We start from the raw sequence: 15,721 nt of genomic DNA, 5'->3' as shown, positions 1-15,721 counted from the left end.
AATAGGGATTTAAAGATTTTTTTTTTTAAGATTTTATTTACTTAACAGAGAGATCACAAGTAGGCAAGCCGGCAGAGGGAGAAGCAGGCTCCCCGCTGAGCATGGAGCCTGATGCGGGGCTCAATTCCAGGACCCTGGGATCATGACCTGAGCCAAAGGCAGACTCTCAACCAACTGAGCCACCCAGGTACCCCAGGATTTAAAGAATTTCTTATAAATTGTTCACTTCTGGGGCGCCTGGGTGGCTCAGATGGTTAAGCATCTGCCTTCGGCCCTGGGATCGAGCCCCACATCGGGCTCCTGGCTCAGCAGGGAGCCTGCTTCTCTTTCTCCCTCTGCCTCTCTCCCTGCTTATGCTCTCTATCTCTGTGTCTCAAATGAATAAATAAAATCTTTTAAAAAAATAAATTGTTGACTTCTAACACCTCTTTTTTCCCCTGCATTATGTTCCTCCTATCAAATCTATTACCAAAAAGCTTGATGAAACCAGGAAGTAGTAACATGCTGGAGCTGAGCTGTATTTTGGATGAGGTTTATTGATGTTTAAAGATGAATAGGAAATTATTTCCCTAGTGTATATGTGTCTAATTTTTACTTCTATATCCACTTTCCTCTAATGAGAAGAAAATCATTGTCTAAATTTTCTTGTATAAAGTTTTAAAAAGTCAGTTATTAGCACTGCTTATTAAAGGAGTCAGAAAGGGAAGAACCAAACATTGAGTGTATTCAACAAGCCAGTTTCTGTGCATTACATTTGAAGAGCATACGATTGGTCAAGATTGTAATCCCACTGCTTTTGAGTTTATAAAAATGGAGTCTTAAAGGAGTGACCACAACATATTTCTAGTGAGTAGAAGGGGGAAAGGACTTTATTTCTGCATGAGGTAGTGAGATACAGAGCTGGAAAATTCTTCAGATTTTGAGTGAAACTATTGCCCCTGGTATTCATTCAATGAGTTAACTTTCAGAGAAGTAGGAAGTTCTCTATATCAATTCCTAACATTCAATAACCCTCACTGCCTTTTTTTTCAGCTCCTGCTTCCAAACCACAGAGCGGTTGTAGAATAAGTTATAGGCCCCTGTAGCCTTTTTGCTCATAGCCTTTTTTCAACTGTTTCTCATCACCTTTATTCATCACTAGACACTTTGGTGAAATCCGCACAGTGATTCCATTTCCTGTATCTCATTCTCACAAGATGATCTTCTCACTTGTTTTATGGGGAAGACTAAGGGAGTAGGATGAGAATTCCCTCATATTCTACCTTTGTAGATGAGAGCTGAAATCCTTAGAAGTCTTAAAAGTTAACACCTTGATCTACTTTTCTTCCAGCCTCTCTTTACCTAGGACTTGTTCTTACGGTATATATAGCATCTTCATTTCTCCTATCCACAGGCTTTTCTTTTGGACTTCAAATACCTATAGATTTATCTACCCTGTTCTAAAAAAAAAAATTCTGTTTTTCTCTCCAACCAAGCCTTCTTTTTCATAGTAGTATATAACCTCTGCTGTGTTAGTACGTAACTCATCTGTGTCTGCTTCCATTCATCCTTAGCTCCTATTAAAATACTCAGCTCTGGGGTATGGAAGGTAATTACAGAGTTTAATGTATTAATGACCTTAAAATGTAGTTTGATAGACAAAGTAACGTCAGTCTATAAACTTGGTCAGAAGTTCAGAGACCAGGGTTAGCATGGTATGTTGCAATTATGAGATATGTGTATAGGTAGGTAGGAAGAATGAGGCCATATTACGGAGAACTTGTTAGAAGAATTTAGTGTAAATGTGGAAGGTAATAGGTAATCAAATTCAGATGACATAATGGTGCATTTTATAAAGATATCTGGTAACTAGCATTGTAGCATTAATATGGAATATGATTATGCTTTTAGTCACTGTAGTTGAAATATTTTGAGGTTGAAATATTTCTTAAAAAAATACAAAATGAGGTCCTGCTCTTAAATAGCTTAAAATCTTTCTGAGAAGAACAATTTAGAAAGATCAGAATAACAAAAAACATGGATAAATTTTTTTGAGCTGACACATCACTTGCCATTGCAATGACCCATGCTCACCACAGACATTGATAATCGGTCATGGAATTTGCTGCTGAAGATCCTGGAATGTAGTATTAAGAGTTCATAGAACAACTCTCTGAGCAACTGTTACTAATCAACTTTGTCACTAAGATTAAATGTTTTTACAATCTCTTCCATCTAGGAGTTGGGGGAAGTGATAATCAAAGTTTCATTGAAGAGTCAGGCTTTGAATGATAAGATCTCCAACCTTATTTTCTTTTGCTGGCTCATGAACTTTTTGGCTTTGGCCTTAAATGTTCTCCACATGGACCATTATAAATCATACCTGGGTGTGTTCATGCTGATACTCCTCCCAATCTGGAATATTGCTCTCACCTTCTTACTATTGCCTATTTCATAGTCCTTCAGATTTTATTCAAAACCATTCATCCATGATACAGATTGCTTTTCTCTGAATTCTGATAGCTTAACCCCACTACCTCTGCTCAGCCTTTTTTTTTTTTTCTTCCCTAATTGGTATATTTGTCTGGATTATTAGATTGTAATCTCCTAGGAAAAGGGCCCTGACAACCTCTTTTATTTCCCACAAATACTAATCGATTGATTGTAGGGGAATTTACATCATGTAGTAGGAATGGCTTAAATGTGTAAAAGAATGTGCTGGAGACTGGCTACAATGTAAATGAGGCCTAATTGGTTTAAAATGAAGTAGTAGTTTCCAGGTTTTCAGTAAATGATTTTGTCTTTTCTCATTTCTTCCATTCTATTTCTAATTCCCACATTTAGATTATAGTCAGATCATTTTCTTTTCCTCAATTTTGGTTCCAGACAAAAATTTTAGACTTTAATGCTGTTCATCCTGATTTGTTCAACAATAAAATCTTGCCTAAAGGACAGATACTATTTAAAATGTATATTTTTGGGGCGCCTGGGTGGCTCAGTTGGTTAAGCGACTGCCTTCCGCTCAGGTCATGATCCTGGAGTCCTGGGATCCAGTCCCGCATCAGGCTCCCTGCTCGGCGGGGAGTCTGCTTCTCCCTCTGACCCTCCTCCCTCTCATGCTCTCTGTCTCTCATTCTCTCTGTCTCAAATAAATAAATAAAATCTTAAAAAAAATAAAATAAAATGTATATTTTTGTTAAGATCTATTTTATGAAAGGGAGGACCCAAAACATAACACTTTCAATGAGGATCATGAGTTTGGGAGCCAGTTTAGCACTTATTTTTCCCTCTGACAATAGTAGTTCATAAATCCACGTCTCTATCTAGATCACTTGGTGTATAGAATGACAGCAGCTGGGAAAACCTTTTATAGGTCGTATCCCAGGGTTCCCTCCTCTCATTGCCTACGTTTCTAGTAGCAACAGTGTTGAGAAGCCTTAATTTAATGCTTAATCTAATCCTCCGGTATTGAGGAAGGCAGAGAAGTTTCTGTGAGGAGCGTTGTCTGAAAGATTTTTTCGTAGAGGCATGTTAAAAATGCTACTGGGAGTCTAGAAGAGGGGGCTGCTCCAGATATGTGAGTTCCGTTTTAATTTCGCTTGAAATCCTCGATGTGGGCGGAGGCGAGCGCCTGGATGTGCGGAGGGGCGCTGCAGCCCTGCCCATCGAGGGAACCGTCCGGGGTCAGATTGCCCCTTTCCCCGCCCACCCATCAGTTCTGGCAGCGCATGCGCTGAGCCGTGGGCTGGAGAGTTGTTGGTTGGAAATGGCGGCTGCAGGCTTAGTTGCTGTGGCCACGGCTGCAGAGTACTCTGGCCAAGTAGCATCGGGAGGTAACCTCTCCGGTGTTAACTGCGGCCCAAGCTCCGGGACAGGCCCTGGTCCTGGCCCGGGTTCGTGGAGCCGCTCCCTCGATCGAGCGCTGGAGGAGGCGGCAGTGACCGGGGTGCTGAGCCTGAGCGGCCGGAAACTGAGGGAGTTTCCCCGGGGAGCGGCCAACCACGACCTGACGGACACCACCCGGGCGGGTGAGTGGGGCATGGGGCATCCCTGCCGACCAGGGGCCTGGGGCGCGACCCAGGCCGCTCCAGCCGGTGGGAGGACTTGGGGGTAGTTCCAGCAACCGGTCCCATAGCGCCTGGTTGGGACCCGGGTAACGGGGAGAAGCCGACTGCCCCAACCCGGCCAGCCCCCCAGGCCTGCGGGCCAGACCCCGAGCCTGGGGCGAGGCGGCGGACTGCAGCATCTCTCGGGGAAGAGGACCGTAGGGAGAGATGGGTAGTGTTTTACTCTCCTAGAAAATTTAACTTCTGCCGCTGCTGAGGTAGACCCTTGCCCCGCCCCGGTTTCTGCAGGCCCTTTCAGCTTTGGGATGCCAGCTTTGCTAAGATTTGGGATTGTAGCTCTCTCTTAATAGATCAGAGCAGCACTGGTCACTGCGTTGTCGGGGAAGCGTTGATCTGAGCACTGACGTTTCTTCGAGAGTTGTTTTTAATGTGAACCCTAGGCTGTAACTTTTCTTTCTCTGCCTTTATCTGGTTGACTTACGAGAGTTAACTTGTGGAAATAACTAGAGCCAACCTTCAGACTCGTTATTACTTTTCTCTCTCCTCATGCCCTCCCAGAAAAGTTGAGGGAAGAAAAGATACGTTTATTGCCTACCGTGTCTGTGTTTAATGCTTTTTACAAATAAACATTACTTTGTTTTATACATATTTTTGAACACAGGAAAGGTAATAAGGAATTGGGTATTATTTGGTTTTCTTAGTTGTAGAGAACAATGTCTGGTGACTGAGGCGTTCAACATAATATGTTTTTCTTGTGTTTAAAATATAGCTTCCTCAGGGAGTAGATTAAAAACAGTCTATTCATGTTTAACACAAAGGAGGAAAAAAAATTCCTTATTCATGTTTGTATAGTATGATGTAGTTAGGTATTTGATTTTGATATAGTGTTTTTTTGCAATGAAAGAATGTATAGTACTTTGTGTCTTATATTTATTCCATTTTACTTTATTTTAAAATTTGATTTAATAATTTTCTATGTGCACTTATTAAAGATTTATGAGTATTACATATGATTCACTCGTGTTAGAAAAATAAATGGAACTGTTAAACTACTTCAAGAACCTTCTTTCCAGAGAAACTTTCACTCTAGTGTAGAATGGAAGAAAGTAAATGTCTAATTATTTAATCTCTTTTTCGAAACAGTTGTACTGAAGATAGTTTGTATTTTTTAGTGAATGTTATAAAAATTAAACTTTCTTGCTAAGGTAAATATGAGCAGCCACTTGCTTTTTGCATATGTTCTGATGGACAACATCTAAAATTGTCAGTCATACCCCAGATTTCCTGATTCTGTTCAGGAGATGGCTATATGGCATGTGATTGTTCAGGAGATGGGTAATAAAGTGATTTTATATTGGTGTGAGTCATTTCAGTATTACTACATTAAGCCTGAAGCTAAAGAACAAGTTGATTACAGGAGTTTATCTGGTTCATTATCTCACCCGCTTTCAAATAGTTCTAGGACTAACACGTTTTGCTTTTAAGAAATATTTTATTAACTAACAAAGAAAACCCAAAGCTCTTTATGAAGAAAAATAACTAATCCTAATGAATTTTTCCCTTACTGTGCTCTGAATTAATTTTATTTTAAAAATTTTTTATTTTTTTATTTTTTATTTTTGGAGAGGGAGAGAGAGAATCTTAAGCAGGGTCCACACCCAGCATGGAGCCGACAGGCTCAGTCTCACAACCCTGAGATCCTTATTTGAGCCAAAATCAGGAGTTGGTTGCTTAACTAACTGAGCCTCCCAGGCACCCCTTAAATATTTTATTTTTAAATAATCTCTACACACAATGTGGCCTCAGACTCAAGACCTCGAGATCAAGAGTCACACACTCTTCCAACTGGGGAGCCAGCCAGGTGCCCCTCTGAATTATTTTAAACAGATAATTTAATGTGGATATCATCATTTATTGAGTATACAGTGTGCTATTCATTGTTAGGTGTTTTAAAATACATTCCCTTGTTAAATGCTCAAACAACCAATGGACTAAGCATTATTATCCCCACTTTACATATGAAGAGGCACTGGGAATTTACAGATGAGGAATCACTCAGAGAAAGTCATGTAACTAGTATAAGTGGTAGAATTTCAGCCCAGGTCCATCTAACTCTTTTCTCTCTGCTATGCCACATAGCCTCCGAATGTTCAGATAGATATTACTATTGCTGTTTTTACAGTTAGTGAAATCAGGGTTTGGAGATATTAGATAATTTGCTCAAAGACCTGTAGCTAAAGGCCAGGAGAGGCAGTATTAGCCAGGATTTGAGCCTGGTTTGAGGTAACTCCAAAACCATAGTGTACCTGTAATATCAGGTACTTTGATGAATTCAGACACAACTTATGTTAGCTAAAATGTTTTGTTTAGATTCTTTAAAATTTAAAGCCAGGAAAATTATTTGAATATTTTATATATCTATATATCTATATATAATATAGATAGATATTATAATATCTGTATTATAGATAATATGTGATATATATTATCTGTATATAATGTATATATCTGATATATATTATAATAGATACAGATATATATCAAAGTTGCCATGCAGTCTGTTCTCTCATAATGTATAGAATGTATCTGGTAGAGCTGCTGTCCTTCAAGAGTTTATATTCTAAGAAACAGCATATATTACCCATACCATTTATAATTTGACATGATTAGAATTCATCAGGAACATTTTCTTGAGGTTTTTCACTCTTGCTTTTAAAAAAGGTAGATCTTTAGGAAAGGGGAAATATTTATTGGAGAATAGGTAACTTGATCCAGCAGACAAGGAAAATCTTAGAAGGAAATCATAGAAGACTTTTTGGGGCAGAAAGGATGTAGCTTGGATTTGGGTAGGCAGAAATAAGAAGGAAAGCCATTGTAGGCAGTGGTGGACAACATGCAAAAAAATCCTAGAGTATATGGCACATAAGTTAATTTTGCCGGTCCATTACGCATTCCTCTTTCATTTGATAACAATACTCCAGTTTTCCTAGGAAATCACCCCTCTTGGTTTTATGGATGCCCCGCCCCAACACAAGGGTGTGCACATGACTGAGGCAGGCCTCACCAATCTTATGTAGCCCATCCTTCTGGCTACAGTGATTGTTCAGAGATGGGCACATTTCCAGTCAGCACACATGACTGTTAATTCTGAATTTTTTTTTGGAGCTATTGAGAAAGAGGCATGCTTTGGACCCTGGGGTTGCTGAGAGAATACAGTGTGAGCCTGGAACTTACCAATAAATGGAAGGCAGAGCCAAATGATGGAAAGAGTGAGACCAAGTTCTGGTGATTGTGTTTGAACCTTTGGAACAATAGCCAGGCCTTAAGTTAGTGCTGTCCTTGAACTTTCAAATTATGCAAGCTAATAAATTCCCTTCTCTGCTTAATTTGAGCAGAATTTTTTGATACAAAATCAAGAGTCCTGACTAATACTGTGAGACTGCTCTTGATAATATTGGGGTCAGGCCAGTTTGGTCAGAATAAATGGTTGGATTCGAGAGTATATGAGCTACCTTTTGTATATGTGGAAGCTAGATTGAGGATAGGTTTACTGGGATTGAGATAGGGAGACTAATCAACATTCATTCGTTGAACAAACATTTGTTAAGGAATTTGGCAGGTGCAGATGTACAAAGAGGACCAACACTTTCTGCCCTCAGAGAGCTCAGGGGATCTAATGGAGGAATAAATAAATAAATGTAAAGATTATTTGACTCATCTAGTAATAGCAAAACTTTTCTGTGTAAGGCATTATACTAGCTAATACAAAGGAAAAAAAGAAGAGGCTTTAACCTGTAAGAATTAAGAAATCTAGTAATCTGGTTGGGTGGCTGCAATAATAATCTAAATCTCTAAAGGAATGAAAAATAGAGATCATATTGGAAAATGAAAATGTACAAATGCTGATTGCATTTATTTATTTTTTTTAAAAAAGAACAATGCATCGAAAATGACTGAGTTGTTAAATCTGGAGAACTAGGAAGATGGTGATGCATTGATAATAATAGCTAACATTTATTGAGCTGTTAGCATATTTCAGGTGTTGTTCCAAGCTGTATATGTAAAACATATGCATACAGCAACGATATGAGTTGTAAGTACTATTTTAAACCCCATTTTACATACGAAAAAATGGAGACTCAGCATTAATTTGATCAAGGTTACACAGCTAATAAGTGATAAAACCAGGATTCAAATTCAGATACATCTAATCCTAAAACTTGTTTTTTGATCACTAAGCCATACTGACAAAGAAGTTTGCTGCACATAATTTCTTTGGTTTGCTTGATACCTTTAAAGGGGTTGGTAGCCTATCTAGTTAATCCTGTGCAATGAATAGAAATGTAAATCTGGAGCTTTTTTTTTTTTTAATCTTTAAGTAAACTCTATGCTGAACGTGGGACTTGAACTCAGAACCCTGAGAAAGTTGCATGCTCTACCGACTGAGCCAGCCAGGTGCCCCTAAATCTGGAGCTTTAAGAGTGAAGTCCAGGGTACCCTATACATTTCAGAGACTCATAATGGAGAGTTTATGAGATTCTTAGAGAAACAGTACAGATTGGAAAAGTTGGTCACTTGCAATCACGGGATACACCAGCATTTAAAAAGGCAAGAAGTAGAATCAGCCTGAGAAAAAAACCAGAAACAAAGTGCCATACTAGGCCTTTAACAGAATTCAAAGACTCCTAAAGCCGAAGGAACCATAATAACCATTTAAGTCATTTTACAAATGAGAAGCAGTCTCAGAGGTTAAATGATGTTTTTAAGGTTATATGGTGAGATGGTGCTGTTTCACACAAGGCAAATAGGGGTCATAGTTGAAGCTGTGAGAAATCTCTCCTGAGTAGAAGACAGAAAACAAGAAATTAAGGACTCAGCTTTGGGGAAAAGCCTATAGTGGAAGGCAGAAGGGAGAGACTAAGATTATACCAGAAAAGAAAACAAATTTTAGATGTAGTGGGTGAGCCAAGATAATGCAGTGTTACTAAAGCCACAAGAATTGAGACTTTCAAGAAGCGGATGCTTATTTCCTAGGTAAAGAAGAATGAGGATTGCTAAAAGGCAATTTAATTTTTCAAGGAAGCAGTCTATAATTTTTCAAGGTAGCAGTCTGTAAAATTATGATTTCATTAGTTTTTTTTTTTTTAAGATTTTATTTATTTATTTGTGAGAGAGAGAATGAGAGAGAGAGCACATGAGAGGGGGGAGGGTCAGAGGGAGAAGCAGACTCCCTGCCGAGCAGGGAGCCTGATGTGGGACTCGATCCAGGGACTCCAGGATCATGACCTGAGTCGAAGGCAGGCGCTTAACCAACTGAGCCACCCAGGCGCCCCGATTTCATTAGTTTTTGAAATATGCAGTGGAGTGTAGGTCTTAAGTGGAAATCATATTGCTCTTGGATTCTTATGTATATTTTGTATCAACCACAATATATATGCTGTGAATTTTTCTTGAGTAGTGCTGCTGTTCAGTGGGTAGCTACTAGCTGTAGGTGGTTAAAAATTTAGGGGCGCCTGGGTGACTCAGTCGTTAGGCGTCTGCCTTCGGCTCAGGTCATGATCCCAGGGTCCTGGGATTGAGCCCCACTTCAGGCTTCTTGCTCAATGGGGAGCCTGCTTCTCCCTCTCTCACTGCCCCTCTCCCTGCACTTGTGCTCTTTTTTTTCTCTCTCTCTCTGTTGAATAGATAGGTAAAATCTTAAATAATAATAATAAAGTTAAACATTTAAATTTGGTTCCTCAGTCACACTAGCTACATTTCAAGTGCTCAGTAGCCACGTGTGTCATTGGACACAGCACATTAAACAGATCCACTTCCTGTCATATTGGACAGCGCAGACAGTAGAACCTTTCCATCATTACAGAAAGTTATGTTGGACAGTGATGTTGGGGCATACTGTTTTGACTAGAAATTGAAATTTGTTTTCTATATTATTTATTTTCTAAATCATATTCCTTTTGGCAAAGTTTTTCTGTATCCATGAAGACAGTAAGCCACCATGGTGTGTAGGGCTAAAAACACTGTGCAATAATGGTGAGAAGGCAGAGGCAAAGAGAGGAGGTGGCAGCAAATGGGGTCTAATCATAATTACATGATCCTTGGGAGCATCTCAGTGTTGGGGGGGATATATAATTTTTTCTTTCAGAAATAAGATCTTGTTCACAGAGACTGCCTATTTTTAAGCATGTCATCTTTGTTAATAGAGGTGTTAATATATATTTGATGCATTTTGCTACCCACTGAGCGTTAGGTGTTCAAATCAGGAAGAATATTCTAAGAGCCTCAGAAATGAAGAAAGAGTAGAAAACAATAAAGCTAATTTTATTTGATTAATGAGACCAGTTCAGGTTAGTAGACTTTAAAAATCATTTCTTCTGATTTTACAGGTTTTACATGTTCATTGTGGTATGAAAAGTTTTAAAGAAGACATTAAAGATCATTCATAATTCCACTAACCAGAGATGAATTTAGTAGTGAACACTGGTTGGAACGCTTCCAAACATTTTCTTCATAAATGTACACATTCTTGAGAGTCAGACTCTTGGTTTCAGCTCAGGTCATGATCTCCAGGGTTGTGAGGTAGAGCCCCACATAGGGCTCTGCCCTCAGCAGGGCGGGGCGGTCAGCTTGTCCTTCTTCACTCCCCTCTGCCCCTCCCCCCGCACATGCTCACTCTCTCTCTAGAATAAATAAATAAAATCTTTTAAAAAAATGTATACATTCTTACTTTTTAAAATATAAAAATGGGATCATGAAAGGCTATATCATCTAATTTTTTTTCGCTGTATGAGATACAATACCAGAAAATAGAGATCTTTAGCATAATTTTTATTTTTAAGATTTTATTTATTGGGTGCCTGGGTGTCTCAGATGGTTAAGCGTCTGCCTTTGGCTCAGGTCATGATCCTGGGGTCCTAGGATTGAACCCCACATCGGGCTCCCTGCTCAGGAGGGAGCCTGCCTCTCCTTCTCCCTCTGCTGTTCCCCCTGCTTGTACTCTCTCTCTAATAAAAAAATAAAAATAAAAAGTATTTATTTATTTATTTGAGAGAGATTGAGCATGTGCACACACACAGGAGTGGGGGCGGGGTGGATGGAGAGAGAGAGAGAATCTTGAGCAGACTCTGCCCTGAGGTCCCTGCGTATGGAGCCAGCAGGGTTGGATCTCATGACCCTGGGATCATGACCTGAGCCAAAACGAAGAGTCCCTCGTTTAATTGACTGAGCCACCCAGGTGCCCCCAGTAGCATAATTTTTAATGGTAGTACACTGTACAGATACACTGTCATTTAATTTACCCTCTTGATGTACATTGTGATTACTTTCAACTTTCACTGTTACATACGGTATTCCTGAGAATAGCCTAGTAGGTGTATATTTGCAAACTTGCCCAATTATTTCCTCAGGATAAATTCCTAGAAATATAATTGATTGGCTAAAAGGTGTGCACAATTTTGGGTTTTTTTTATACACATTGTAAAATTGTCCTTCTAAAGATTTTATCTGTTTATTTGACAGAGAGAGACACAGTGAGAGTAGGAACACAAGCAGGGGAGTGGGAGAGGGAGAAGCAGGCTTCCTGCCAAGCAGGAAGCCCGACGTGGGCCTCGATCTCAGGACCCTGGGATCATGACCTGAGCCGAAGGCAGACGCTTAATGACTGAGCCACCCAGGCGCCCCTAAAATTGTCCTTCTAGAAGGATTGTTCAGCTTAGACTTGTATCAACAATGCATGAGTTGTCTTTACTTTGCACCCGCTGATCTCATTCCTTTTGATCTGTGTCATTCTGATAGGTGAGAGATGATACCTCTTCATTCTGTACTCAGTGCATCTTGAAGAATGTAATTTTTTCTGCAAGAAGAAAATGAATTCAGGGAGAAAAGATTTACTTTTTCTATTTCTATCTTGTGTCATAGAACCAGCTGGTAGCAAAGAATTGGGAGCTCTTTGTGCTTATATATAACCCATATATATTTAATTTGAACTGCTTTATAATTGTAAGAATAATACATGTTTACTGTGGAAAATCTGATAAAATAATACACAAGGGAGGGAAAGGGAAAGGGAATGGTACTACTAAATAGATAACCACTGTGGACATTTTGACATATTCTTCCAGGCTTTTGTTCATTTGTTTTTTCTTCCAGGGTTTTTTTTCTTTTTTTTTTTTTAAATGCATGTACATATATATTGAAGAACATGGTATCAGCTTTTTGTAGTTTACTTTTTTCCATCTTATAGCATTTAGAAATATTGTATCATGTCTGTTAACATTTTCTTATAAAAGAACTTTAATAGCTGCAGAGTATTTAATTAAATCTTTGTATTTAGCCAGATCCTTTTTATTGGGCATTTAGGCGATTTCAAATTTTTCATTATTGTAAATAACACTATGAACATTTTAAAATATAATTCTTTGCTTATATCTCTTATTATTTCCTTTGGGTTAATTCCTAGAAGTGGAATTGTTCTAACAAATAATATGCAATTTTAAAAACTTAAACAGTGGGGCGCCTGGGTGGCTCAGTCGTTAAGCATCTGCCTTCGGCTCAGGTCATGATCCCAGGGTCCTGGGATCGAGTCCCATATCGGGCTCCATGCTTGGCGGAGAGCCTGCTTCTCCCTCTCCCGCTCCCCCTGCTTGTGTTCCTGCTCTCGCTGTCTCTCTCTCTGTCAAATAAAAAATAAGATCTTTAAAAAAATAAAAAATAAAAAAATAAAAACTTAAACAGTTTACAAACAAAATTTCAAAAGCGGTTCCTCATAGAAATAGTGTTACATATTGTATGTAGCCTGGCTAGGTTTATAGGCCACACACATAAAAACCTAGTATTTTTTTCCGAAACATGAAAGTTGGCTTAACTCACATTTCAAACCTGTTTATACCTAAAAGCTATGGTCTCCCACGTATCTCTCTCTCTGTATAAAGATTGGAGTACCTCTCACCTCAGAGAAGGTCTGGGGTGCAGAGCTTGAAATTGCTTCAGTAGGGAACTCGAAATTTGAAGTCTTGGAATTTTCTTAAGAATTCCACTCTATATTTTCATGCTTGTTTTGATAAGAAATCTGTGGCTTCAAATTACCAGCCATTAGGATAAACCAAACCAAATAAGTTTCTGTAATGTTTATTCTGTTGTTTTTCTCTAACACTGCCCCCCCTGCCAATTCATATCCCAGTTTCAGAAGTATGGATATAATATTGTATATACCACTATTCTTTGTAACAAAGTTGCTATGAAAATACGCATATTGAATTGGAATGTGGGATATGAAGAATACTTCTCAGGAAATAACATTCATATCCCTCTTACAACTTTACCTCTATTTGAAATGAGAAATCCTATAGCTCTAATATATTCTTATCCACACACTTCTTCCTTTCTCTTCTGCCTGACAAGCAGCCCAATTCGTATATTGTACCAACACAATAGGGAAGACACCTAGGTGGCTCAGCTGGTTACTTGTGGGACTCTTGGTTTCTGCTCTGGTCATGATCTCAGGGTCATGAGATTGAGCCTGCATGGAGCTCTGGCCTCAGCATGGAGTCTGCTTGAGATTCTCTCCCTCTCTTTCCCCTTCTGCCCCTTCCCCTGCTCGCGCCTGTATGCTCTTTCTCAAATAAATAAATAAATAAATAAAATCTTAAAAAAAACAATAGGGAAGACTGAGGTAAAAAGACCTGTTATTTATCAACACACACACACATGCACACAGGCACGCATGCTTTATATAGTTGGGCAGAGACCATGGGGAAATCATGGCTGTTGGGTATAAAGGCATCTGAAATAAGATTTAAATTTGTTTCAGGGGGAAATCTGGACTCTACTGGCATTTTTTTAAAATAGGAAGGGTGAATTGTAGGATCGCACCTTCAGGTGGGTTCAGATGATATGTCTTGGATCACCACTAAATCAATGTTGAGACTAGAGGAACGGCAGCAGTACACCATAGTATACTACAAGGGGCCAAGGATTTCTCAGGCTCTGTTTCTTTCTACTGTGCTTGTATCTGTGGGCTGGATGGTTAATGTTATCAAATATAACATGAAATACGACTTTTGAGGAGTATCATACATGTTCGTTAGTTTTTTTTCAGTTTACTTAGGAAACAGTTATTCCACTCAAGCTTAGAAAAAAATATGGTAAATATGGTAATTCACACAAAGGAACATTATTTTGAGTTCCTGAAGTAGCCGGCAATATCAAATGCAATGCAACTAATTTTAGAATCGTAACTAGTCCTAAAAATTTAAGATTTTTCCTTATTCACTTTTAACTTTCTTCCTCGCTCTTTTAAATTTCTAGAGTTTTATTATTTGAAGAAAATCTCCCCCCCCCTTTTTTTTAAAGTAGGCTCCACACCCAGTGTGGAGCCCATGCTGGGGCTTGAACTCATGATCCTGAGATCAAGACTTGAGTTGAAATCACGAGTCAGATGTTTAACCGACTGAGCTACCCAGGTGTCCCTGAAGAAAGTCTTAAACCAAGGATTTTAACTGATTTATTAAACTTATTTCTTACAAAAACTAAGTAATAGATGTTTTCCATTAAAAACAGGTTTTAAACTTTTTTTTTCAAGATTTTTACTTATTTATTTGAGAGAGAGAGAACATGAGCAGGGAGGAGGAGCAGAGGGAGACGCAGACTCCCGCCCTAAGCAGGAAGCCCGATGCGGGCTCCATCCCAGGACTCCAGGATCACGACCTGAGCTAAGGCAGATGCTTAACCAACTGAGCCATCCAGGCGCCCCTAAATACAGATTTTAAAAAATGATCTCACATCATAGAGAGTGAGAAGATAAACCATAGAATAAAGAAAAGATTTCGAGTAAACACACCAAACAAACAATATCTAGAATATGTATAGAATTTCTACGAACAAGAAGACAACCCAGTAGAAAACTGAGGAGACATTTAAGCTGGTACGCAGTAAAGATGAATCCCAAATGACTGATAAATATGTGAAAAAATACTCAACCTTATTTGTAATCAAAGGAATGGAAAGACCAAACCGAGGTACTATTCAAAAAACTGACAGTACCAAATAGTGGAAAAAGATAAAGCATTGAGGATATACATACAAGGCTGATGGGAATGTTAATTGATACGTTGACTTTGGAAAATACTTAGCAAAATTGAAAATACGCATACTCTATGACCCAGAAATTCCAGACTCTGAGATGTAAATGCCAAAGAAACTTGTGTATAAGTATACCAGGATATATTAGTTTAAAACAACACCCATTTATTATCTTACAGTTTTATAGGTCAGAAGACTGGACTCAGCTGAGTTATCTACTCAGGGTCTCACAAGGTCAAAATCAATGTGTTGGACAATCTGGGGATTTGGGGGAAGGTATTTGCTTCCAGGATCATTCAAGGTTTGGCAGAATTCAGTTCCTCACAGTTATAAAACTGAGGTCTCTATTTTCTTGTTGGTTGTCTGCTTCAGGTCACTGTGGCATCTTGGAGGCTACCTGCATTCCTTACAGTGGCCCTCTCTACCTTCAAGCCAGCAGTGGTGTGTCAAATACTCATGCTTAGAATCATTGACTTCTGCTACCAGCCAGAGGGCTCGTGTATGAGACTGGGTCTAACCAGATTATCTCTCTTTAGTTTAATTCAAAGTCAATTGATGAGTAACTTTGATTGTATCTGCAAAATCCCTTCTGCCAC

At 39.0% G+C, this 15,721-nt stretch overlaps 1 protein-coding gene across 3 annotated transcripts in view; it reads left to right on the top strand.

Annotated features, from left to right (window-relative positions):
• The first annotated feature begins 3,744 nt into the window (after window positions 1–3,744).
• Window positions 3,745–15,721, top strand: part of LRCH3 (leucine rich repeats and calponin homology domain containing 3) — a 118,792-nt gene continuing 106,815 nt past the window's right edge. For all 3 annotated transcript variants that reach the window (XM_044914343.1, XM_044914345.1, XM_021692383.2), the window contains exon 1: window positions 3,745–4,007. In XM_044914343.1, the coding sequence (XP_044770278.1) occupies window positions 3,746–4,007 (262 nt within the window). In that variant the 5' untranslated portion in view covers window position 3,745. The remainder of the gene's footprint in view (window positions 4,008–15,721) is intronic.

The sequence above is a fragment of the Neomonachus schauinslandi genome, chromosome 1 (assembly GCF_002201575.2).
Source record: "Neomonachus schauinslandi chromosome 1, ASM220157v2, whole genome shotgun sequence".
Classification (NCBI taxonomy): domain Eukaryota; kingdom Metazoa; phylum Chordata; class Mammalia; order Carnivora; family Phocidae; genus Neomonachus; species Neomonachus schauinslandi.
Note: the sequence above shows the minus strand (reverse complement) of the source record. Positions and strands in the feature narration are given on the sequence as shown.